General features: G+C 39.6%; 1 protein-coding gene across 3 annotated transcripts in view; it reads left to right on the top strand.

Moving 5' to 3' along the window:
* LOC124718951 (aminopeptidase Ey-like) overlaps positions 1–27,532 on the top strand; it is a 273,185-nt gene that overhangs the window by 158,192 nt on the left and 87,461 nt on the right. For all 3 annotated transcript variants that reach the window (XM_047244618.1, XM_047244617.1, XM_047244619.1), the window contains exons 12-13: positions 4,746–4,827; positions 5,579–5,774. In XM_047244618.1, the coding sequence (XP_047100574.1) occupies positions 4,746–4,827; positions 5,579–5,774 (278 nt within the window). The remainder of the gene's footprint in view (positions 1–4,745; positions 4,828–5,578; positions 5,775–27,532) is intronic.

Genomic DNA, 27,532 nt, shown 5'->3' with positions numbered 1-27,532 from the left:
TTTTCTCATGATGAGCAGAGAACAGAGACATTGTTGAATGAGCCTTGTAAGATTGTACAGCAGAATCATGTACGTTGAGTTAGGGAAAGGGCTTGTTTGCAGAAAAACAAGTATGCACTGGACACAGACAGTACAATGGTGTCTGGAGCATGAAGTGACAGCAGAGTTACCATTTGACAGGATGTGGCAGCAGAGAGAAATATGCCAACAGTTGTGTGCAATGTTATGTCTTCCTTTGCACATTCTTTAGTGGACCTAGGAGTGAGGAACAGATGCTTTTGATGAAGAGATAATTTAGATATTTATTAATTCCACATCCAACATTAAATTGTTAAAAATATTACATAACACTGTTGCTGTCGGTGCAGCATCAGTTGCTAACAGTAGATTTGAATGTAGAAATATATACACATACAGAAAATCTGTAAATCTGTCACTCTTTGATAGTGTCCATTCAGAAGATTTCAAGCACTGGCCACTATGAAAGTCTGTAAATGTTATTCAGCTGACAAACACACAAAATGGGGTCAGTGGATGAACGTTCAAACTTGAGTACCCCCACTGCTGGACCTCCTGAGAGGCGATTCTCGCATCTGATTGGCAGCAGCATAATTGTTCATGCTGGCACCCTTGTGCTGCGAAGGCAGCTGTAGGAAACATGGTAGCGTAACTGGAGGCTTGTGTATTTCAAAGTGTGGTCGACCAGATACTGGCCGATACTGCGCACTGGATGAACACACTGGACACTGAGTGGGACCACATCGTCTTTTCAAATAAGAACTGGTTCCATGTGTGGAATCGTGACTGATGTATTTGTGTTTGGACACTTCGAGAAAAATGAATGTTGCCAGATTGCACTCGTCATTGTTATACATGTTCAAACTCTGCGATTCTCTGTGTCCAATTTTTTAAAAAAAATCCTTGTTACGAAATTGTTGATGATGTATTTGCATCTCTTCATCAGAACAAACCAACACACGAATCTGTTGTCTTATATATTGGAAAACAGCACTGCAGAATACCATTTCAAGACTTCTTGTTACAATGAATAGAAAAAGTGTTTAATACCCATCTTGTTTTGTTACAATGTTTTTGGCTTCAGTCATTCTCTTGATAACTTCTGAGATATGATTTTAAGGTCCTGGGTTTTTAATGTTTGTGAAGATACTTGTTCACGGCTTTTAAGGCATTTTGGTTTCTTTCTGCTTGACATATGGCAAACAATCAACTTCATATTTCAGCATTACATACTTTAATAAAGAGAGTCATTCACATGATGAGATCATAAATCATTTCAGATTTGTATTCCATTAAAGGTGACAATTTTAATGTAAAGAGGTTTACATTGCACACATTTAATGCATAATATTCTGACCAAACACACTTACCAACTTTAAACCATAGACTCCCTTGTCCTGTTTTAAAACAGAGAATTGTTTATTCCAGTTCCAAAGCAACCGTGCTTTCTTTAATAGTGAGTCAAAGAGTGTCTAACTCTTTTTTGCAAAACACCGGTGATATAGGGTGAGCAAAAAGTCTTGCCCTGAGTACAACAATTTATAACAGAATAACCATTTGACATAATAAGTTACATTTAATGCCGTTACATAGGTTAGTGTTACTAGTTTTTTTTTTAAAGACCACTTACATTAGTAAACCTCAACGTGTCCTCCCTTGGTAGCTTGGAAAATGTCGAGATGGTATTCCAGTTCCTGCCAGGTGTACATAGCATGTTTTATGTCGCAGCACCCACAGCAGCTTATATCCTGGCTTTCAGTTCATCAATGTCAGCAACTGGTGTGACGAAGACTCTGTCCTTGGTATAGCCCCAGAAAAAAAAAAAGGTCAAGGGGCACAATGTCTGGAGAGGGGAGTAATATCCGGATCAGTGGATTGGAAGGAATGGTCCAACACCCTGGCCACTCCACCACTGCATTTTACAGTGTGGAAATTTAGATCTCTGCAGAATTATCAGTTGAGCAAATTAAATCTTGGATATATTTTTTCTGCAGGCTTGAGTTAACATTTATCAAGAAAACATGGCACTGAATACAAACAAGATTTATTAAAATAAAATAAATATATATTACTGAACATAATTTTGAAATGGAATTTTTGTAACCAAATACGTCAAAATGTGAAATCTGTGCCAAATATGACCAAATGAAACAAATAGAATTTATGGGATGATTAATTTCTTTAAATTCAGAGATAAAGAATGTAATTCCAAAATATTACTGAAAACATGACAAAGAATAACATTTAAATAAAGGTTCTCTCACAATATATCACTCCCATAAGTTTCCTTTTTTCAAACATCAGATTTGCAATTTGAGATAAAACATAACTGAAAAAATAATGGACTCACAGATTTCATCAATCAGGATAGGTACCGTTATCTACTCTTGAACAAAGGTCCCTATAAAATAGATTCGTTATAGTGTCCTGTGCTTGGCATGTTATTTGGTACACAATATGATATCTAGTTCCTGTAGCTGATAATCTGGGCTGCAGTTACATTTCTGATGCGTGGCTCTGCATTGTCTTTGAGATTCTCATGTTGTTACCTTCCAACAAGATAATTTGAGACCATGTATTGCTGAGCTGTTGTGACGCACCTTGATATGGAGGGTGTTTAACTGTTGAACTATCCAACATGTCCTCCAGATCTCTCATCCACTGAAAACATCTGGTCACGAGTTGCTGCGAGAAAATGCTGGTCCATCATTGGTTCTTGGACAGCTACGCACAACAAGTGTAGAATAGATTGGAATCCCATTGAGCTTGCAAAGATGGCCAAAAAGATTTCTCCTCATTGAAGATAGAAAGAGATCACCACCTTTTCCATGTTCCAAAAGGAATTCAGAAACACAAGAAGGATGCCACACTGTGAATTTATAAAGGTCACAATGTGACGGGCCTATTCCATGCAGATAGGGTTTGTCATCTTTGCTTCTCTGTGCGCCAGAACATTTCCTCTGCTAACTGTGAGTGAGTGAAAAAGATGCCAGCAACGGATAACTACCCAAAAATTGAAGTTTTTTGTTTAACTTTAAAGTATTATAAGAGTTACATACTGGAAACTGGAATTTTTTGGCAGTAGTTTAAAATTTTGTTACTTTCTATTTTGTTACTTTCTATTTTGTTACTTTTGTGGTTAATAAATGGTTTTTTTTACTTTCAGTTTTATGTGTTCTATTTCTACATTCCCATATAGGTCTCTATTACATTTTGTGTTGTGACTTGGCAAGACAGCCAAGCCACTACGAGGTGAAGCCGAAAGGCACGCGTTTAAGCTCACGCAGGCTGGCATGAAGTCTAGAATAGTTTAAGGATTTGAGTCTAGCAAATAAAGTATGTAGCTGTTGGAATACTTAACTTTAATCCATAATTGGTGAACATCGGTCTGACGGTACATGCATCACAAGATAAATAGCAATTGATAATGGCGCCTTGACGTAGCTGAAGGGTATGCTAACTATCGTCTCAGCAAATGAGAGTGTAATTTGTCAGTGAACCATCGCTAGTAAAGTCGGCTGTACAACTGGGGCGAGTGCTAGGAAGTGTCTCTAGACCTGCCGTGTGGCGGCGCTCGGTCTGCAATCACTGACAGTGGCGACACGCGGGTCCGACGTATACTACTGGACCGCGGCCGATTTAAAGGCTACCACCTAGCAAGTGTGGTGTCTGGCGGTGACACCACATTTTGCACATTAAAAGTTGAGAATCTGAAATAAAAGGAGATTTCCCAATCTGGGCCCGTCAGACACATTGCACTCGAACTCAGGGCTCCGGAGTCATTCTGGGTGGGGGGTTAAAATGTAAAATATCTGAATGGTGTGCAGCTTTTTTTTCATTTGCTTGAAAGTAGTTTCAATTCTGAAAACTGACTCTAACAATATTCTGTCTATAACCCTGTCACAATGCGTCCAGAACAGCTACAATGTTACCACTAAAAGAATTATGCTTGTTCATTGTTTACACCCATTTTTATAACAATGCCCAAATTTAAAATATGTGTCTTGTAGGATTTTTTAAAGGATTCAACAGCTAAATTTGCCAACAAGCACTAAAGCAGGTCTGGCCACGGCATGCCAAGACTTTACATGTACAGTGTGTGTGGTTCTCAAAATTTGTTTTGCTTTTGACCTACGTTTTTGTGAAAAGTGAAATATAAAATGAAGTAGTATGCAGTGCGACAACACCGCCATTTCAGTGCGGCCCTTTTGCAGTTGCCCCCTCTTCACACTTAGACAGTGTTACATAGCAGTGGGGAAAATGTACAGTGAGGCTAAGTGCTTCAGCACTCGTGCCTGGGCATGACACAGTCTTTGCTGCCCATGCACTAATGGGTTAAAATGAGTGAGCCAGTAAATAAGAATAATAAGTTTCTCTTTGGTTTGGTTTGAGAGACTTACTCATATGTGTATAAATAGTAAATGAAAACATAGACAAAACAAAACTTTATTATTAATTTAATTTACTAGATTTAGGTGCCCAGTTTCAGTTTCTGCTGCAATGCTTGAGTGTTGATTAAAAAAATTTATCAGAATATTATCCTAGCATTACAATTTATTTCATGTTCTTTTGGACTAGTCTCAAAATATTCCTTAACACTGTGTAAGAATGCTGTTTTCAAGCACTCTTAGTTTTGTTTTGAATATTGGTAATCTTTTTACATTTTATAAACTGCCTGATAGTGTTACACAATCTTTAAATTGATAGTGATTATTCACTGTTTTCAGGTGCATGTCTTTATAGAATGCTCAATCTCAGCCTAACTGAAGCAGTGTTCAGGAATGGTTTGTCAATATTTATCAACAGATGGTAAGTACTGTTGAAAAAAAGTTATTAAATAATTGCGAAACACAGAACCGTAATACAAGAAAAAGTAGTTGGTAAAGCATTCCTGCAAAAGTTCAGAGTCATATTCTGAAATCTGTGGCTGTGTTCACCAACATCCCATTTTCTGTCAGTAAAATGCTGTATTCTTTTATTATTGTTATTGAAATTTGTTTGACTCATAAAATAGTTTCCTAAACTGTGGCATAGTGTGTGACAACCAATTTCTACTGTTTCAATAGTCTTATCAATCATAATGTGACTGTGTTGCATCAAGATGCCATTAATTTTATCTACCATTTCTTCAGATGAAATGCCAAACCTGCCATCAGAAAGTGCCAAATTTACAATGCTTATGCAATGTTATTTGAATTCATGTATTTAGTAATAAAGTGTCAAATGATTTTACTGAATACCCATGAACTACCTCTTACTCAGTTTGTATGTGGGCCATAATATATCAACATAAATAAAAATGATTTTGAAAACTGCAGTGCACTTTTGTTTAACTGCTTCTGTGTAATGTGACTTGGACCACGTAATCCAAATGTCAGCTAGCAACTATGTATTTCATCAGTTTTAAACCTGTACAGTATGTTACAAGTATCACACTTATTTGGGAATTTGTGGAGAAAAAATAGCAAGCTTGACTGTGTTGAATTTTTTACTCATATGCTCGTTTCTTCTTTCTGTAATATGTTACATCCTTCCATAACATTTCTTTCTATTGGCTCAGGAAATACTCAAATGCACAGCACGATGACTTGTGGTGGTCCTTGGAAGAAGCCATCAAGCAGAGGCCTGTGCACCAACGCATTATTCCAGCAAACACATCTCTGAAGGAGGTGATGAATTCTTGGATCTTGCAGCCTGGATTCCCTGTTGTTACTGTCACAAGAAATTACGTGACCGGATCTGTCACTTTCAAACAGGTATTCACTGCATTTGAATATCTCAGTTGACAACGTTTTTGACAGTACCTTATAGAAAAAGATGCCATATTATTTACTGCTGAATTGAAATGGATATATTTGTGGAGGAAAATTGTTTGAAAAATGCAGTGAAAGCTTTCATGACTTGTTTTCTTACCTCATGCTGAAACTTCCATGTTGCATGGTCATTGTTTGTGAAACATCAAGATTCCTGACATTTCATCCAGATATGTTTGACAGTTTCAGGAAAGGAGCACCTCAAAAGATATGTAATGCAGCTCTGAGCAAAATATTTGGTACCTTAAAAGTTTCATGGCCCATGATTGAACATGTACGATTCATGTGTGAAGAATGTCATCACTGCCCTCATGTGGTTTTCTCTGTCCGTCTTTTCTTTGGCCAATCAGTATTTGTTCTTCCTTCTTGTGGTGTCCATTTCAGCACTGACTTTGGTATTCAGCCTCTTTGCATTATTTTTATATACTGTTTCCATTTGTTTGTCTACTTCATTATTTCGTAAGTCATTCGTGTCCTCCTCATGTCCCTTCCTACAAAGTGATATGTAGCCAGCTACTGCTCTCAGTAATCTCATCTATGATGTTTTTTTCTTTTCAATCTGGACCACTGGATAAATGTGAGATGAAGAGAGAGGAGGGAGGGGCGGGTGGGCATAGAGAGATGGGGAGAATGAGGTGGAGAGAGTAGGAGGAGGAGATGGACAGAGGGAGCAGACAGAAGAGATGAACAGAGAGAGAGAGGGGGGGGGGATATGTAGAGGGAGGGAAAGGAGGATATGGTCAGAGAAAGGGTGCAGAGGAGATGGACAAAGAGAATGAGGAGGAGGGGACGGACATATAGAGGGGGAAGGATGAGGTGGACAGAGAGACATGGGGATGAAGAGGTGGAGACACAAAGTGGGAAGGAGGAGATATGTGCAGTATAGAGGGATAGAACGTATCTGTTGTTTTGTTTTGATGACTGGTGGTGACGAAATAAGCTAGCCGTTTGCATACATGTGCTTGCATTCAGTAGTTATGTTATGATGAGTTGCAGCAGCGTCAGCGGTCCTCATATGTCCACCTGCCTGAGTAAGCATAGCTTGCAATGCATGCCTGTCCCCTCCTCTCCCCTCACCAACTGCTATAACTCATGACAACACGACACATGCAGAAGCATCCCTACCATGCAGTGCATGTGGAGAAGCATGCGTGATAGCATGCGTCGTGTTATTGAAGTAAATGTATGTTGTAGAACAAATTTATTATTTTTTAACATAGTTTATGTTCCTCGATGGAAAAAAAAAGTTCCACTCCCTACTTCAGCCTAGCTCCAAACCCAATTTCATCACAATCAGTTCAGCAATTTAGTTGTGAAAACATAGCAGACAGAATTTCCTTCCATATTTATAATATTAGTATGCATTCTGATGCCAAAACTTCCTGGCAGAATAAAACTGTGTGCTGCACCGAGATTCATACTCGGAAACTGTGCCTTTCGTGGGCAGGTGGTAGAGCATTTGGCCATGAAAGACAAAGGGCAGCAAGTGTGAGTCTCTGTCTGGCACACAGTTTCAATCTGGCAGGAAGTTTCATGTCAACTCTCACTCCACTGCAGGGTGAGTACCTTTATGGACTCTGATTCTGTCATGAAGAATGTGAGATCTCTACCTATAGCAGAGTGACTAATACACTGATAGAAAAAAAACCAGCAACACCAAGAAATATTTACTGCAGAGCAATGAAATTGCAGAAGCTCATCTGTCTAGGTAACATATTTAAGTGATTAACATTGAAAGATCACAGGTTGATGTAACTGCAAGATAAGTCATTGCAAATATGAAATGCTTGTACATTAATAATTGGTGTAACAGCCAGAATGTTGAATGCAAGTACACAAGTGTGCACTCATTGTGTTGTACAGATGCTCCGATGTCAGTTTGTGGGATGGAGTTACAAGCCTATTGCATTTGGTTGGTCAACAATACATGGACAATTAGTAGTGTTAGTGAGTGATGCTGGAGTTTTCATCTGATGATGTCCCATATGTGCTCGATTAGAGGCAGATCTGGTGATCAAACAGACTCTCTGTAGAGCACATTGGGTTACCACAGCTGTATGTGGGCAGGTGTTGTCCTGTTGGAAAACATCCCCTGGAATGCTGTTCTTGAATGGCAGCACGGTACGTTGAATCTCTAGGCTGATGTACAAATTTGCAATCAAGGTGCATGAGATAGTCAAGACATTGCTCCTACTGTCATATGAAGTTGTACCCCAGACCATAACTACATCTACATCTACATCTACAACCATACTCTGCAAGCCACCTGACAGTGTCTGGCGGAGGGTACCTTGAGTACCTCTATCAGTTCTCCCTTCTGTTCCAGTCTCGTATTGTTCGTGGAAAGAAAGATTGTCAGTATGCCTCTGTGTGGGCTCTAATCTCTCTGATTTTATCCTCATGGTCTCTTTGCGAGATATACGTAGGACAGAGCAATATACTGCTTGTCTCCTCGGTGAAGATATGGTCTTGAAACTTAAATAAAAGCCCATACCAAACTACTGAGCATCTCTCTTGCAGAGTCTTCCACTGGAATTTCTGTATCATCTCCGTAATGCTTTTGTGACTACTAAATGATCCTGTAATGAAGCGTGCTGTTCTCCGTTGGATCTTCCCTCTCTCTTCTATCAACCCTATCTGGTACGGATCCCACACCGGTGAGGGTATTCAATCAGTGAGCGAACCAGTGTACTGTAACCTACTTCCAACTGCTGCTGAGATTCCTGTTGCAGATGCAGTACAATGCAGCAGAGCCATAGGCCGAACACAATGCTTCTCCCTCTCGGAAGTGCCACATGGCCATCCAGATTCCAATCTTCTTGCGACCACACATTCTCGTGACCTTCACCGCCAGCACATATGTACAGTGGCTACATTTCTGCCAGGCCTTTCTGAAGAACCACAGAAGGAATATTCAACTTCCGTAGCCTTATTACACAACCTCATTCAACCTCCCTGAGGTGTTGACAATGGCATCTTCGTTGCTTTAAAGGCATTCTTGACTAACATAACTCAACAAATCCTATCTCAAAGGTAACTAATACCCATGACCATTGCAGTGTGTATTTAAAGCAGACCTGCGTTGCATTCCTATAGTAGTGCTACTTTTGCCACTCTTAGGCGACTGCTACAGAATTTGAATATATATCATCTTTCAGGTGTAGAAACACACCTGCCAACTTTTGTTTGTCATGCAATTCCTTGTTTGTGTTGTAAACTTTTTCCTATCAGTGTATAAGTAAAATGAGGGAAAGGCAACCTTTACCTGAAGAGGATTGGTGCATACATACAGAGACATGTAATAGAAAACAGTTAACAGTAGCTTTTGAGCTCTTTCTCTTTCTCCAGTAAGAGTACACGCATTCACACACACAGCCACATTGATACCTAAGTGTACATGCTCACAGTATCAGCCAGACTGTTTGCCGAATACCAATTTTTGAAAGCATTTGCTTAGGTTCATTAAGGTGGGGAGGGAATAGGAAAAGAGGCGTGAGGCAAGGAGGAGCTAGCAGGGTAGTGTGAAGCAGGTGACTTAGCAGCTGCACAACAAGATGAAAAGAGTTCAGAGAGTAAAGCGTAAAAGATAATGTGAGGCAGTGTGAGAGAAAGTAAAAGGTAAAGTGAGGCAGTGGGAAACAATTTAGTTGTGGTTTTGGCCAGATGGATTGCAACAGTGCAGGATATGCTAGAGAGACAGTTCCAACCTGCAGAGTTCTTGTGCTTTAAGGTAATATCTAAATGGCCCATATAGTTAAGCAGCTATTGAGATCATTAGTATTGTGGTGTGCAGTATGTTTGGCAGTTGGATGGTAAAGTTTGCAGTTTGCCATGTTTTGGTAGTGGCTATTCATGTAAGTGGATAGTTGGTTCTTGTCACACCCACATTGAATACTATACAGTAATTGCAGCAAACTTGCTATCTAACATGGCTGCTTTCACACATGGCTCTGCCTTTCATTGGATAGGTAAAGCCTGTGACTGAAATGCAATATGAGGTGGATGATGGGTGTATGGGACAGGTCTGCACCTGTGTTGACCCATGAGGTGCAGGATTGGAGTATGGATGGGCAAGGATGTTCTGTAGGTTGGATGGGTGGCAGAACACTACAGAGTGTACATGAAGGCCAGGAACACTTTCAATTATTTATTGCACAAGAACTAAACATTGTACAGATGTCATCCATATTGCATTTTGAAGAGAGACTCTGAAAGTTTTTTTTTTACAAACATTCGATATGCAAACCATGAGTGACTCGGTAGACATCAATACGGTAAGTGAATTCTTGCCATACCCATCCCAGCATGGCATCGTCGACTGTGGCAGTCACTTCCCATATTCTCTCCCAGAGATCTGCTACATGATGTGGTAGAGGTGGTACATACACCCGATCTTTAAAGTGTCCCCACAGAAAAGAATCACAGGGAGTGAGATCTGGTGATCGGGGAGGCCATTTCATGCAACAGCTGGCTCTGCATCTGAACTCGCCATGTTTGCGACTAATGCTGAGTATTGGCAAATTAACCAACTATGCTGTGGTGGTATTCATGGGGGGGGGGGGGGGGGGGACTGTACAATGTTTGGTTCTTGTGCAATAAATAATTGAAAGTGTTCCCGGACTTTATGTACACCATGCACTTTGGGTGATGTGGGTAGGATTCTGTGTAGGATATCCCTCCTCTCAGGGCACAGTGAGTGCTAGTCAAAGCCCTGGTGAAGGATATGGTTGAGCTTTTCAAGGCCAGGGTAATTAGTGGAGTTATTAATGGAGTTCTGGTTTGTGGTTCGTTTAGTGGGGCTATTGGTGTTAGAGGGGAGGATGGCTTGGGAGCTCTGTTTATGGATGAGAAGGATAGGTAAAAGGTCAAGAAAGGCCCTGGTGATGTTATAGGTATATTTTGACTACTCTTGCCTTCTACTGCAGATTAGGCTTCCATGGGTGGCAAGGCTGTATGGAAGAGGCTTTTTAACATGGAATGGATGGTAGTTATCATAGTGAAGGTACTGTTACTGGTTGATGTACTTTATACGAGGGTCACTCCAAAAGAAATGCACACTATTTTTTTTTTTAAAAAACATCTTTTATTCTACGTATTTGAAAGTTTTACATTGTGTAGATACATCCTTTAGGAACAATATTTTCATTTCTTCACATAATTTATATCCCTCTCAACTGCCTTAAGCCATCTTGGAACCAGCGCCTGTACATCCGCACGGTAAAATTCTGGACCTACCTGTTGGAGCCACTGTTTGGCAGCATGCACAAGGGAGTCATCATCTTCAAATCTTGTTCCACAAAGAGAGTCTTTCAGTTTCCCAGAGAGATGATAGCCACATGGAGCCAGGCCAGGACTGTAAGGCGGATGTTTCAGTGTTGTCCATTCGAGTTTTGTGATCGCTTCCATGGTTTTTTGACTGACATGTGGCTGTGCATTGTTGTGCAATAGCAAAACATCCTGTTTTTCCCGATGTGGTCGAACACGACTCAGTTGAGCTTGAAGTTTCTTCAGTGTCGTCACATATGCATCGGATTTTATGATGGTTCCACTTGGCATGATCTCCACAAGCAAGAGTCCTTCGGAATCAAAAAACACCGTAGTCACAACTTTTCCAGCAGAAGGTGTGGTTTTGAATTTTTTTTTCTTGGGTGAATTTGCATGATGCCACTCCATTGATTGGCTCTTCGTCTCTGGTGAAAAATGATGGAGCCATGTTTCATCACCTGTCACAATTCTTCCAAGATATTCATCTCCGCCATTCTTGTACTGTTCCAAAAGTTCGCTGCATACCATTTTTCTTGTTTCTTTGTGAACCACTGTCAACATTCTGGGAACCCACCTGGCACAAACCTATAACGCCAACATTTTAAGTATTCTGCAAACACTTCCTTCCCCTATCCCAACGTAGCGTGACAATTCGTTCACTGCGATGCGTTTGTCAGCAGTCACCAATTCGTTCACTCTCTGCACATTGTCTGGAGTGTGTGCAGTACGAGGCCTGCCACTGCAAGGACAATCCTCAATATTGCCATGCCCGCTTTCATCACGTAACCTGCTTGCCCACTGACTAGCTGTACTACGATTGACAGCAGCATCTTCATACACCTTTTTCAACCGCTTGTGGATGTTTCCCACTGTCTCGTTTTCACAGCTCAGGAATTCTTGGTGCAGAATGGGTGGCAGCTATTGAAATTGAGGTATTGCAAGTGATTACTAAGTTTGATATTGACAGTGGTACTGACCTAGACATCTTAGAAGTGGAGGTTTACATTGAAGAAGGTGCTGAGGGGGACCAGGAGAAGTAAATGGGGGAGAAAGTGTTGAGGTTCTGGAGGTGTCCTGATCCTTAGTCCAGATCATGAAGATGTCATCAGTGAATGTGAACCAGGCGAGACTTTGGAATTCTAGGTAGTTACGATGGATTTCTCTAGATGGCTGATGAATAGGTTGACGTAGCACGGTGTCATACTTGGGTCAATTGCTGTACCGTATATTTGTTTGTAGGTGATGCTTTTAAGAGGGGTAGGACATCAAACGGGCCGACTTGGAGCAGGAGAGGCACCACAGGACATTTCAATTTCCACTGTCTATACTTTTACAAATAATTTCATAAAACTTTGTCAGCATGACCAGGAAGGACTCAGAATTCACACTCATAGCAGTGGAAGTTCGAAAACAACGAAATAATTTTTTTTTTACGTGTGAAATTTCAACCTTTTTTTCACTTACTAATGGCTGCATTTGTTGCTGTAGGAACACTTTTCTTCATAAGTAAGAGAGATTCTTCGATGAATTTTGCACAGCATACCAACCATACTTAAAGGTGTATGAAACTCTAGAATTTTCAAAATCTATTAAAAACTGTGGTAAAAATTGAGGTAATTAACTATAAAATTTGTGTTTTTCTAAACATGAAGTTTAAAATATAACAACTCATTCGTTTTTTCATAAATTAAATAAATTATAGAGTTTCATACACCTGTAACTGTGGTATGTATGCTGTACAAAATTCATCGAAGAATCTCTAACTTATGAAGAAAAGTGTACCTATAGCAACAAATGCTGCCATTAGTAACTTCCACTGCAATGAGTGTGAATCCTGAATCCTTCCTGGTGATGCTGACATAGTTTTATGAATTTATTTGTAAAAGTATAGACACTGGTTATTAAAATATTATGTGATGCCTCTCCTGCTCCAAGTCGGCCCGTTTGATGTCCTACCCCTTTTAAAGGTAAGAGCTGGGTGCTGGATAGTAAAGGAACAGGAACTGTGGAGAGTCAGTGAAGGAAATGGTTGGTGTCATTTACATAGGAGGGTTGGTTATGGGTAATAGGCTGAAGTTGTTGGTCGACAAGAGTGTAGATTCTCTCAGTGGGGCACAATAACGGGCCACAATGGGGTATCCTAGGTGGTTGGGTTTATGGACTTAGGAATCATGTAGAAGGTAGGAGTATGAGAAGTGGTAGGGTTGGGTGGGGGTGGAGGGGGGCGGGGGGGGTAGGAATTGAGGAGAGACTGGAGATCCTGTGTGATTTCTGGAATGGGATCACTGTGGCAGTTGTTTTGTTTTTTTTTTTTCCTGAAAGCTGCTATCCATTCCATACCAAGAAGCACCTTCCATACAGCCTAGCCACCCATGGCCACTGCATCTAATTGCAACTGTAGTGACTATCAGTCCCTCTCCAAAGATAAGAAGGGTCTCACTGGAGCCTTCAGACACCTATATTACCTTCCTAACCTTGTACCAGGACAGATCTCCCATGCCTTGTCTCTTCAGTCACCTGCCACATATCCATCGTCCAGCCACAAAGTAGCACACCCTCCTGTCTCTGTACCACCCAGAACTGAAGCAACTGCTTTATTCTCTAACAGGGTTTTGATTAACTCTTGTTGTGTCCTGAAATGAGGAATATCCTTTCCAATATCCTTCCCATCCCTCCCATGTTGGTATTCCACAGCCCACCAAACATGCATGTTGTAAATTTTTAAGGCTAGGCAACAAAGTTGTACTTATGAACGCTATATTTTCTCAGCATACAGACAGCCACATACAGCTTCTCTCTGTAACTAAAAAGGAACTTCAAAGATATTATATAAAAACAACAATATAGAAAAAAAATATCAGCGAACAACAATTTGCAGTGAATGCTAAAACATTTTTGCTTTTATCACAACACTTCCTCCTAAAGGAAAAATCAAAAATCAGTCAAACAAAGAGTAACTGTTCAACTTCCTGCACACCAGTCTATGCATGCAGCAAATTAAATCAAATTCTCACAAGTGGCTTTGTCAGAATATCAGCGAACTGGATCTTTCCATATATGTGTTCCAACATAACTTCACCATTCAGATATCTTTAATGAACATAGAAGTTTTGGACCTCTGTATATTTTGACTGATGATGATATTCTGTGGTTATTCATTTTTTTACCAATTTTAATGCACTGCCATCGTCAATATAAAGTGTTGGAGGTTGTCCCAGCATTTCAGCCAATTCACTTAATAAATGTCTTAACCAAATTAATTCTTTGGCCGTTTCACTTGCGTAAATAATTTCTAGAAGTAGATTTCAGCTACAGTTGTAAATGTAGCCATCATTTTCTTTAACTGACTCATCCGTGATATTTCCCAACCAGAGTACTTTTCCACAATACCTGTTGTTGAATGTCTTGTCTATTTGTCCCCAGTGAAATCAGCATCACTGTAAATTCACAAATTTTCTTCTTTATCATAAATACTGTAATACCATAATAACGTGTACCTTTCAGATACTGGAATATGCGTTTCACTCGATTTTGGTCATCAGTAGTTGGTTTTTCCATTGCTAAAGGAGCTTTATTCACTGCAAATGTTATGTATTGATGAGTTACTATTGAGAGATACCCAAGACATCAAATTCCCTCACTCAGGGGACAGAGGACAAAACTGCTTCATCTTGATGATTTTCTTCAAATCCAACTGGAGTTGAAATCATGTTGGATTCTGCCACTCGAAATCTTTCCAGTATTTGTTTCATGCGTTCTTCATGACTTATTTTAATTGCACCACCTTCATTTTGTTTTATTTTTATGCCAAGAAAATAGTCAAGGGTCCCCGCTGTACCAAATACACATTGTATAGTGTTCAGAAAAGCTGTAATTTTTTTTTGTTATTGCCAACAATTAAACGAACATCAACATAAATTGCTACATGAAGTCTATTTTCATTGTATTTACAATAAAACAAGCAAGGATCTGCAGCACTGCTTTGAAAACCCACTTTATTCATGACTCCCATAAAACATTTGTCTGAGACACTAGAGACTCCATTTCAAGACCCACACTAGACGTGTATTATCTCTGAAGCCCTCTGGTTGTTCCATATACTCTTCCTCATGGAAATATTTCACTCAAAAAGCCATCTTTGCATCAAACTGTTTCAGCATCATCTTCTCTGAAGCAGCTACTGTTAGCAAAACTTGAACCGTGTCATAAGATGTAGCAACTCTGTATACAACTTCATAATCAATTTCTGCTTGTTGAATATACTCTTTAACAACTAATTGGGCTTTGATGTGAGTGCTTCCATCAGCTACAACTTTTTGACGTGGAGCCTAGTAATTCTGCAACATGTTGACATTCATGGGGTGTTCAACTAACTCCCCCGTATTGTTTTTTCTTTAGTGCTTCTGTTTCCGTTTTTTCCGCTCCGGGAATCGAACAGGGGGGGGGGGGGGGGGGGGGGGGAATCACGGGGACCAAGATCAGAGGAATAAGTGTATATACGACATAATGACTAAATGTCACCTCTAACTGACAAACTAAACATCAGTGCCTTGTGCAGTAGAGTGAATTATAATATCTGTAATGGTGTAGTTTGTGTCAAATCCCTGACTGGTAAAGACCATGATCTAATTCTGTCCAGAAAATAAAAATTCGCCTACCATACTCCATGTACTGTTTATTACATATGCAGTACCACTGGAACTGCATTTCCTATAGGGGCAAAGGAATCTCATTAATGCATCTAGTTGCCAAATGAAAAGAGTGAATTGTGACAGTGCATTGACATATAAGCAGCTTCTCATCTCGTACAGGAAGTCACCCCTGATCTGCAGTTCTGGGTGACTTTCCCAAAATCTACCCCATCTCCTAGACCTCTCCAGTCCTTTTCCTTCACCCTTCTTCCTCCCCCTTTTAACCCTTCTGCTTGAAGAAGGAGCCACTGGCTCTGAAAGCTTGCCAATCACAACATTTTGTTATGTGTATGTCCTGCTGCCGCTTAGTGAGTAGATTTTTTATCTATCCAGTTAAATAATTTTATCAATAATTGATTCTTTTCATTGTTATAAAAGCTCATTGTTAGTATTACATGGCAATGTCAATCTTGACTTCTAGTTCATTATTATTTACTTCTCAATTTGTGGCCTCTGTACATCATGTGATCCATGATTCAGAACAATACTACATGCACTGTTTCTTTTCCTGTTCCTTGATTTATGATGGTATTAGTTAAAGAGTGGGAATGGGAAATGTTCTGAGTGCTATAGCTGACATTTTTCAGGACAATGAAAAAACACTGTATCTCTGTTTGTATATAGCTGGTAGAGAGCTGATTTGTAGGCAACAAATTGAGAAGGTATTCTGATATTACAGAGTTATGCTGCTCACTGCATCACCACAAAACATAATGAGACAAATTAGAAAAAAAGTACTTTGTGAAGAATGCTCTAAGTGGCATATTAGGAAACTTACTGGACTAAAAGGACAGTAAGGAAGTATGTACATGATGACACAAATAGCGTCATTACACAAATAGCGTCATTACTGGTTTGGAACTGACGGATTTACCCTCAGTTGGCTGACCACATTTATATTCCATTTATTTTTTGTTTACATTAGTTGTTGGCTATTTTGCAACAAATTATGTAAATGACAACAATTGTAAAATTTGAACAGCCATCTCAAATGAGCCTATCAGTTGGAAACCAGTAATGGTGTTATTTGTGTAAATAAATAGCATTATTGATAGGCACTGGGTTTTATTTTCTTCTTTGCAAGAATCAATTCATACTGGGTGGTTATAATTAAAGTGCAGCTACTCACAGAGGTCCATTGTGGACTGTAATTATCATATGCAGCAAAATGTGGTAGTTTTCCAATGCGTTAATGCAGAACCAGTCTACACTGGAAAAAATTAGTTCACCGAGCGAGGCGGTGCAGTGGTTAGCACAGCTGGATTCACATTCAGGAGGATTATGTTTAAACCTGTGTCCAGCTGTCCTGATTTAGGTTTTCCAGGATTTCCCTAAATAGCTTCAAGCAAATGCCAGGATGGTTCCTTTGAAAGGGCACGGCTGACTTCCTTCCCTAATCCGATGGGACCAGTGACCTCGCTGTTCGGTCCTCTCCCCAAAATTAACCAACAAACCAAAAATTAGTTCCAATTTTGGCCACTAGGTGCAAATCTGGCACTGTACTCTGTTTGTATGGTGGTATGACATCAACACAGTCATTTTACAAGACGTAACGTGAGTGAACAGTATGGCTGTCGGGAAGAGAGGCTGTGCACCTTTAGTGACTCGGTTTTATGTGAAAGGTAGCAATTACAGGGCTGCATTGAGAAAGAGTCACCGACTGAGAGTTCTGAGGTGTTATTAAATGGTGTAAAGATGATGATAATGAAATTTGAAAACACGGGTGTGCTTGGTGTGGCACGTGGATGGGCAAGATGTCCCAGTGGAAGTTACTGATGAGGTTGATGTCGCAGTAACTGACCATGCAGCATGTACCCCAGGTAGTGCTAGAGCTTGTGTAGTGTCACGAGAATTGTCTGTGCCATGTCGAACAGTACGGAAAGTTTGGTGATCTATTTTACATCCAGACAGTTCAGCAACTAAAAAACCATGATCTGTAGAAATGTTATGAATTTGCCCTTCAGTTTCTGGCATGAATCGAAGTTGATGATGTGTTGCCTGGCATAAGGAGGCACATTTTAAACTACAGGGTGCAGTGTACATACAGAACTGCCAAATTTTGGGTTCTGTTAAATAGAATACCACTCAGTAAGAGTCATTGCACTCACCGTGTGTGACCGTATATATGGGGTCATGAGCGCCTTTATTCTCGGTCCATTCCTTGAAGTGAATACACCCAGAGGGCCTGATTTGGAAGAGCACAAATGTGTGAACACCATCATTTGCATGCAAGATGGGGCAACTCCGCATGTCACTTGCCCAGTGAAAGGTCGGCTTAATGCAGCCTTCCCCAAACGTGTTATCTGACGGTTTCCCAGATGCATAGTCTGCAAGATCATCTGATCTGAATCCTTGTGACTTTTGTCTTTGAGGATATCTAAAGGAACGTTTTTTACCAGGGATATGTTCTGTAGCTACCTGATCTGCAAGCCAATATACAGGTACATGTTGCTCAGATTCCATCGGAACTGCTGTGAGGAACTGTCGATCACGTCAGTTTACAGGTGCAACATCTTGTCAGTGTATCTGGTGTCATACTAAACAAATTGTGTGAGAAATGGTTAACATTAAAATCAACATTTTGCCTTTGTCACTTGTTATTGTATTTCCAGTATAAATCAGTTCTGCATTAATGCATTAGCATATCTACCAATTTTGCTGCTGCATGATAATTACATCCCACTCTAGAACTTTGTGTGTAGCTGCCCTTCAATTTTAAGCACCTGGTATTTTGTTCACAGACAGTCTAAAAATGTCAAAATCAACAAAGTAGCCAGGAAAAAAAATTGGTTCTAAATGCTATTAATACTGAGGCACTACATTTTTTGGTTATAATGCAAGTACAGAAATACAAAATTAGGTTTTTAACTAGTGGAACTGTAGTCAATGAAAACTACTTCTCGTATCTTTTACACTTCAGAACTCCACAAGTTGGTACGAAGACTATGTGCCATCTACCAACACTCCGTGGTTTGCCACCTGGATAAAGTCTGGGGACACGCAGCAAAGTGCTAAAAATACAATAGCACTGAATATGCATTTTGTGATAAAACACCACTTAGAACATTTTTCCATTTCCACTCTTCAAATTGAAAGTATAAAAATCTTGATATTGCATTCTGTTGTAAAATTTGTCTGCTAGCTGTATGTTATTTTTTATGCTTTATTGGGTAGTATGTGAATGCTCCTCTACTTCCTAAAATTTCATCGGTAAACAGATATTATGTCAATCCAGTATTTTTTGACAGGCCTAGTTCACTATAGGTGTTGTTGTTGTGGTCTTCAGTCCAGAGACTGGTTTGATGCAGCTCTCCATGCTACTCTTTCCTGTGCAAGCTCCTTCATCTCCTAGTACCTACTACAAGCTTGTGATGTTACAAAATAGAAGTGATGTTGCTATTCAATGGAAAGTTGGAAATTGAGATTTAGCTTACTGTTTTATCAATCGCAATTGGCGTAAGAATCATGGATTGACCATTGTCATAAAATATTGCATTATGAGATGTGAATAGTTTTTACTTGCGGTTTCGCGTGGCTTGAGGCAGTCTCAACTAGCGTGCTATTGATTAAGAAATTGCGTTATCGTCTTTCTAATTACTTCATGATCGTAGATACGATCATACCCGGTTGTGAAGTTATTGTTATGACAAAACAATTTCCTAAGGGACCAGAAAGTTCTTAAGGGCGCAAAAACAACTGTAACATCACACAAAAGAGAAATTCAATATTAAAGCTGATGCAAGAAGACGATAAAACAGTTTTCTTTTTATCAATGTAACACGCACATTGGACTGCTGATCTTGGAGTCTGTAATATTAGCAAAATGCATAATTAAAATGAAAATAATACTGAGGAGATAATAGAAATGAGCACTGCTAAATGATTCAGTATTCCCAGAACAAATATTTATTATAACTAAAACATATATCGTACCTTAAGCTTAATACTACAATGACGGTAGATTTTTATGTCCATATCATGTCCATTGAGCGCTCTTTTATATAGCCATTGTCCTCTTGAGTCGCTCGTGCTTCGTCACGGTAAGTTACAACAGTTCTTCTTCCTACACTTCACTCAAAACTTAGACATAACACGTTTATATACATTTAGTAAAAATTAGATCAGACTGCCACAAATCTGCGTCCGTCTTACTCGAGAAAAACAGTAAAAGTCTTCTTAGCGCTCAAGGCTTCATTTGTTCTCCCTCGAACAAAATAGTGAAGGATCGTATATCTATCCGTATTTTTCTGTTTTTATTGCCGCCCAAAGACGACGAATTACATTATCTAGAAAATTCCACCGTCGCCATGCGACGCCTTATTATACATTAATCATTATTTACAAACAAGTATTTGCCTTCTGGCTGAAAGTATTAACTACTCGTATTTGTTGTTTTAATGAAGTCAAAAATAGCCAATATCTCATTGCCTCCCATGAGGAGAGAGGGAATGCCGAAGGATTACCTCGATCCTCATGTCCTCATGAGATATTCGTGATTTTTTGTGTGACATTTACATAATGTTACTGGCGTACTATGTACTTAAATTGAAATTACATTTATAAACATATATCAGATATTTATCATTTTTCAAAATAAAGTTTTTCATTCTTTGTTCATCAGTCACTTCATTCCATAATACCAAGACTTAACATTTATGTGCATATTTAAGTTTGGTCCATATTTGCTTATAACAATAAGTGAACGTTCATTTCGCACTTCAGGGGATAGAATTCAGGAATTACTTTCTCTTCAGCTTAACAACTAATACATGAGTACAGTGAGTGCTTATTTTCACTAAACTAGAGTGGACAATGTTCGAGCATCTGTTGACTCCTTGTGGTTCAATTACAGTTTAATAACGTAGCACTACACTTCGTGATGCTTTCACTTTCTGTGTTAGCTGTCTACGGCGTTCATCATGCAGTACATCTGTCCTTTCCACTGTGGTGCCAGGAATTCAAGTGGCTTCCCGGGTTTTTATTTACAATATGAAACAGAAGAAGTGGAAAATTATTAGTATGACTTACAAGCTACTGGATACATTTATTAAGGATCGGGACTGGTCTGGAGTTTAGGGTCTTCCTATAGTGCACATTCATTTTCTTTGTCCATCAAGAGACAGGATTATAATTCATTTTAGCATTGTTCAGGAGTGCCGGTATTAATGGCTTTAAGGTCTGAGTAATCTAACAATCTACTTCTCACTCATCTTAACTTTAACTCAAGAAAATTGCATAATTTACATATGAAAATGTAGTCACACAAGTGTACAAATGTCTTTCCTCCAGTATGTACGATGGAAGTCATGGCGGTTAGCAGTTTAAAGTTTGGATTGTTTCGTCACCCACACGTCAGCCACTCACAGCAGCTGCACAGTGTTGCGTGAGCTCCAACACTCAGTATCCGTTCGCGCTCAGGCTGTAACAGAGCTGGTGGTCGTCGAGTGCTCCTTTTTTTGTGAACTTCGTATCACACGAGTGCATCGATACAAACACCTCGCACGCGTTTTCCATCGGAGGAGCCAGACACTGAAGCTGCCTCCATACTTCTCTGTCAACTGCCTCCCATGAGGCTCACAGGTAAGTGACGACGAATGTTTTAGCTGTCGCTGCACTTAGAACAACACTGAACTTTGCGTTGCACCTGTTGTCGTAGCCTTGACTTCTTTTTTTTACACTTGCAGTACAACACTACCACTAGTATACCGTGAACAGTTATTTTTATTATGCACGTCGCACTTTAGTGTGCATCTTCACACAGCATTCGTGCTTAGTTCCTTCGCCGATGGAGTTCATTTACAAAACAATCAATTTTGCACGTTTCCTCCACTGGTATAGACAGACTTATATTCTACTATTTACAAAATATCACTTACGAGCTAATATTTACAATTAATGGTCACTCCTTTTGTTAAGTCCAGTGAACAACTGCTTTATGAATGGACTCTTTATATCTCAAGGTTTACTTTCACTAGTGAACCTAAAAATATTCTTTCAAACTTTCTTTTAAGGGCTCATCTCCTCATTATGAGAACTACAGGCTTCGCAACACTCGTTGCATTTATTCTTTAGTGCACCCAAGATCATTTTCTACTGCCACGCAGCATATCTACTACATAACGAGTACGCATTTAACGCTGAATCTTTTTTTTTTTTTTTTTATAAATTTGAGGGCAGACTGGATAACAATAGGTCTCCCTCTTCGCTTCATGTACTCAGCAATCGTTCTCTGTTAAAAAAAAAATAGGGTAACGCGTGTCTACTATTTTTCGCATGAATGGAATTACCGATAGTTCACTGGGTTTACGCAACCGGTCCATAACAAACATTACCAAAGCTAGCGAAGTTCATCACGCTACGTGTCTCATTTCTCATAAGCACTGCTTTGCCCCGAAGCACACGTGCCTTTTACAAGTCGACCCTTGGTCTGGGTTAATGAACCAGGATCAAAAGGAACGGGCAGAAGGAAAATGAATTTCATAAGAGGAGTGTCTTAGGAGACATTTTTGCAATAAAATCTGCACGTAAATAAAATTATCGTAATAAACATAGGCACATATATAAATTTCAACCTCTTTCATTACAGCATGCTTTGCTACTTCTACGTCTTACTCTGGTTATAGTCAGTATTAAGTTTAAATATCACTGCATTGCTTGTTCTTTAGATTAGCCTTCAATTAGGGTATTGAATGGTCGCTAGATTACACTACAGATCTTCTGAAGATCTTTACTTGGACTTATTTATGATACAGGGGGCTTGCTGTGTGGTTATTTAGTACCTCGATTCTACTGAAATCAATTCGTCAGCTAACATTCCTCATATACTCTTTACATTGGGCTCAGATCATAGGGAAATAGTTCACTTTCATAGCAATTAGTGGCCTCGTGGAGTACTTACGCTACATTATTGATGCTTCATGGTTTGCCTCTATTTGTACTGTATTTCACCTAACTTAGTTTACTACAGCTTATTGCCTCCTTGCGTGAACACATGCGGGTTACCACTTGTTTTTCCATTTAACAGCACCCTTTAACTGAACTTTAAGCTATTTCTTCTACTCCTGTCCACTGTCTGGAGTGTTTGAACATGTACCTTTTTTTTTTAAGCAGGTAATTTGGGCTTTTACAACAGAACTTCAAGTACTTACATTACTAAAAATAAATCTATAAATATTCTTGTACCTTGAGAGAAGTGCTTATTTACGCATCCTCCTCCATTTCTCACCTTTACATATTTTATTTAGCTCCGGGCAATCACCTCGCAAGCACTTTTTTTTTTTTTAATACTAACTTAAAATTAAATTGAAATTCTTGGTGCAACCTCAATTTCCTGCTTCAGCTTGTTGAAGAAATATCAGTTCATGTCCATCACTATAAACAATTTTTCCATACATAGCATTTAATACTTAAAGATGACATGTAGTAGCCGTTAGCATGTAGTCAGTGCGCTGTTCAACACAATACTTATCATTAACAGTTCACACAAGGAAATTTCCAGTACGCAAGAGGTAAGAAACAAAAACAGATGCTATCTGCAGTTGAGGCTGTCTCTGTAAACTAACTCTCTGTTTCAATGGACCAATCGCTCCCGATATGGAGCAGCCCTGAATCGGCAATGATAAAACTTTTGAAACAGAAGACACCTGTCTGAAGAGACATGATGACATCACATTGATGTTTGCTCCTGTATCAACAATGGCTGTGACAGGAATGTTGGCAATAGAAATCTTAATCGAAGCCTGGACCTGTTCATCATAAATGTCATTAATGTCTTGAGCTTCTAGGTCAGGTGCAAGGTCATCTCGTAAGTCGGTCTCATGGTCGTACCGTATCGCATTAACATACTCAGAATCAGAGTATTCGTTAGTACCCCCACTCAAAATCCGCAGCGACCTCTTGGAGGCTGAAAGGCGCTGCCTCTAATTTTCTGCAGGATGTTTAACCTGTTTGTCATTCATGGCCTTAAGTGTTTGTTCCGTTTCGTATTGGTGCTGGTTATGTGGTACAAATGCCGGTGTAGAGGGGTAAAATCCACTGGGTGCATTCACTTGTGAATAAAATACTTGAGACGGCGGCTGTCGCCCGATCTTTTGGTTGCCGGCAGAACCATTTCCTTGTGAAGGAAAGTTCGCATTTGGTACCGTTTGAAAATTGTTCCGCGGTCCTCTATTCTGTGAAAAGTTGTTCTGATGTTCTGGGTTGCCTCCGCCTTGCCCATGCCACTTGCTATTTTTCGACCTATAACTTTGATTGTACACTGGCCCATTTGAAAAATTACCACTAGTTTGTGGAGAATTTCCATACTGCTCAGGCGCAGAATTAAAGGGTGGGTTTCCGTACTGATGTTGTACCTGGTGGTTGTAAATTGGGTGGTATCTCTGCTGATTACTGTAATTGGTTTTCTGCTTCCGTTTAAAGTTATTGCCGTTTGCGTTTTGATAACCGCTGGCAGGTTGGTAACAGCGGTCGCAGTAGCTCGCTCTCTCCTTGGGCGCATTGTTGTCCGCGTGCGATGCATTCTGCTGGCTGCCAGGGAAGAATTTGCCGCTGCCAACCTTGGAGCGCACATCCTCGCTAATTAAATCTAAGGAATCCAGCACAGAAAGGAATACATCCGTGTCTTCTTCGGACACATTTACTAATTTCTCTCTAATAGACACAGGGAGTTTGCTTTTGAGAATCATAATTACGTCCTTGGAAGAAATCGGAGAATCCCAGAATTTAATTTTTGCTAGATACTTCTCAAAGTATCGCCGGAGACTTCCATGCTTCTCATTGAAAATTTCCGCACCATACACCTCCTTCCTTAATCTTTGCTGTACCCCATTACTCCAAAATTTTGCCAAGAACATTTTCTCAAACTCTTCATAATTCCTACACGTGTCTACCATTTCCGTTCCCCATAATGCTGCATCACCAGAAATAAAGCCAGTGACGAACTGAATACGCTGTCTGTCTGTCCAGCTCCTGGGAAATATGCCGGAAAAATTCTTTAGGAACACGATGGGGTGTATTTCTCGCTTCTGCAGATGAAAAACAGGAAAAGTGCGATGCTTAATCACACTTTCCTCTTGCATTAAACTCACAATTGTGGGCGGATCATTTAGTTTCCCTACTCGGGACTCAACAGGACTGTTGTTTTGCATGTAATCAGGCGGTGAACAATAAGGAGTTGACTGACATTCGTCACCGTCTAAATAGTTGTTCCCTATAGTTTGCGTATGCGTGTGCGGATTTTCTACCCAGTTTCTCAGCATTCTGACTTCGTCCACTACTTGCTGCTTCCACTCGGGAAGATCCCGTGTGAGTGTCCTCCGAATCTGTCCCAATTCAGAAACTACTGTGTCTCCCGACTTACCAGGAGCAGCTAAGATTTCGTAAGTTACATCCTTGACAGTCTCCCTAAGCTCCTCCCTGACCTTCTTTTCGATAAAAATATCTTTACCCTTTATCCATTCACTGTAGTGTTCCGACAATGCCTCCGCGTGTGCTTTCACGGTGCTCTTAACCTGTTCTTCAATATTGATTGAGTCTATCTGCCTCGACAGGTCCTCCACTACACCTTCAATGTCAGATACTGCATTTCTAACTGAGTTTATTTCTTTGGTAGCTGCCTGAATTTTTGTGTTTAATGTTCCAGATACTTCAGCTATTTCACTTTTCACCTGTTTCTGCATTTTCTGAATTTGATCACTGATCTTAGTTTGCACCTCACCCAAATGGGTATTTAATTCAGCCGTAATTTCTTTATGCAGATCTGTTTTGATTGTGCCTAGCTGTGTTTTTAATGATTCGCTTACAGCATCTAATCGGGCGTTAACAGTCTCATTTTGTGTTTTTGTAGTCTCATTTTGTGTTTTTACTGATTCGCTTACAGCATCTAATCGGGCGTTAACAGTCTCATTTTGTGTTTTTATAGTCTCATTTACTGCGTCAAACTGTTGTTTCAGCATTTCCATTAACGCACCGAGGTCATTTGTAGCTGCAGCGGGAAGAATTTGGACTTTAGGGTCACTTTCCCCTGTTACAGACATGGTTAGTTCAGTTTCCACACGGGAACCTACCGTTCGCGATCGTAAAGGGTATGGAATACTATTAACGTCTTCACTCCCGTCTCCTGTTGTCACCTGTCTCTGTTTACTATCTGCCATTTTCGTTAGTAAATCACGTGCTACGTAAGGCTTTCGTCGTTTGTCAGTGACGTGGTGAGTCCGCTAAGAGCACCACTCTCGCGTGAGCAACAAATGAAATTCTATCTGGCAAGAAGACAAGATGGAACCTAACTGTTTCAGACAAATGAATGAAGATGCTCTTCACTGCAAATTGCGCACACCATCCACCATGTTGAAAATGCAATACAGGTATACTAACAATGGGGAGAAATAATTTCTATTATCAGACTACGAAGAATTTTACTTTGAAAGATAAAATAAAGCAGATTTTCTATAGCGGGAAGGAGATAGAAAGGATGTGGATCGACTTGGAAAAGCAACGTTGCTACTGAAGCACTACACTACGTATGCAAAATTCTGACTTACTTTTTGATGGCTTGAATACCGCTATGTTGTCTCAGCAAATTCACGTCTCTTTTCTTTTCTTTTCTCTCGGTAATTAAACTGCATTATTGACCGTTATTCTCACAGAGATACGATGCGTACATGAAACGACAGAACATTTATTAACACAAGCACATAGAAAATTTTCCAAGAATTTGAACTAATTTTTGGTCAAGTCCCTGTTCGGGCGCCAAGTGTGATGTTACAAAATAGAAGTGATGTTGCTATTCAATGGAAAGTTGGAAATTGAGATTTAGCTTACTGTTTTATCAATCGCAATTGGCGTAAGAATCATGGATTGACCATTGTCATAAAATATTGCATTATGAGATGTGAATAGTTTTTACTTGCGGTTTCGCGTGGCTTGAGGCAGTCTCAACTAGCGTGCTATTGATTAAGAAATTGCGTTATCGTCTTTCTAATTACTTCATGATCGTAGATACGATCATACCCGGTTGTGAAGTTATTGTTATGACAAAACAATTTCCTAAGGGACCAGAAAGTTCTTAAGGGCGCAAAAACAACTGTAACATCACACAAAAGAGAAATTCAATATTAAAGCTGATGCAAGAAGACGATAAAACAGTTTTCTTTTTATCAATGTAACACGCACATTGGACTGCTGATCTTGGAGTCTGTAATATTAGCAAAATGCATAATTAAAATGAAAATAATACTGAGGAGATAATAGAAATGAGCACTGCTAAATGATTCAGTATTCCCAGAACAAATATTTATTATAACTAAAACATATATCGTACCTTAAGCTTAATACTACAATGACGGTAGATTTTTATGTCCATATCATGTCCATTGAGCGCTCTTTTATATAGCCATTGTCCTCTTGAGTCGCTCGTGCTTCGTCACGGTAAGTTACAACAGTTCTTCTTCCTACACTTCACTCAAAACTTAGACATAACACGTTTATATACATTTAGTAAAAATTAGATCAGACTGCCACAAATCTGCGTCCGTCTTACTCGAGAAAAACAGTAAAAGTCTTCTTAGCGCTCAAGGCTTCATTTGTTCTCCCTCGAACAAAATAGTGAAGGATCGTATATCTATCCGTATTTTTCTGTTTTTATTGCCGCCCAAAGACGACGAATTACATTATCTAGAAAATTCCACCGTCGCCATGCGACGCCTTATTATACATTAATCATTATTTACAAACAAGTATTTGCCTTCT

Source organism: Schistocerca piceifrons, chromosome 10 (genome assembly GCF_021461385.2).
Source record: "Schistocerca piceifrons isolate TAMUIC-IGC-003096 chromosome 10, iqSchPice1.1, whole genome shotgun sequence".
NCBI lineage: Eukaryota > Metazoa > Arthropoda > Insecta > Orthoptera > Acrididae > Schistocerca > Schistocerca piceifrons.
Note: the sequence above shows the minus strand (reverse complement) of the source record. Positions and strands in the feature narration are given on the sequence as shown.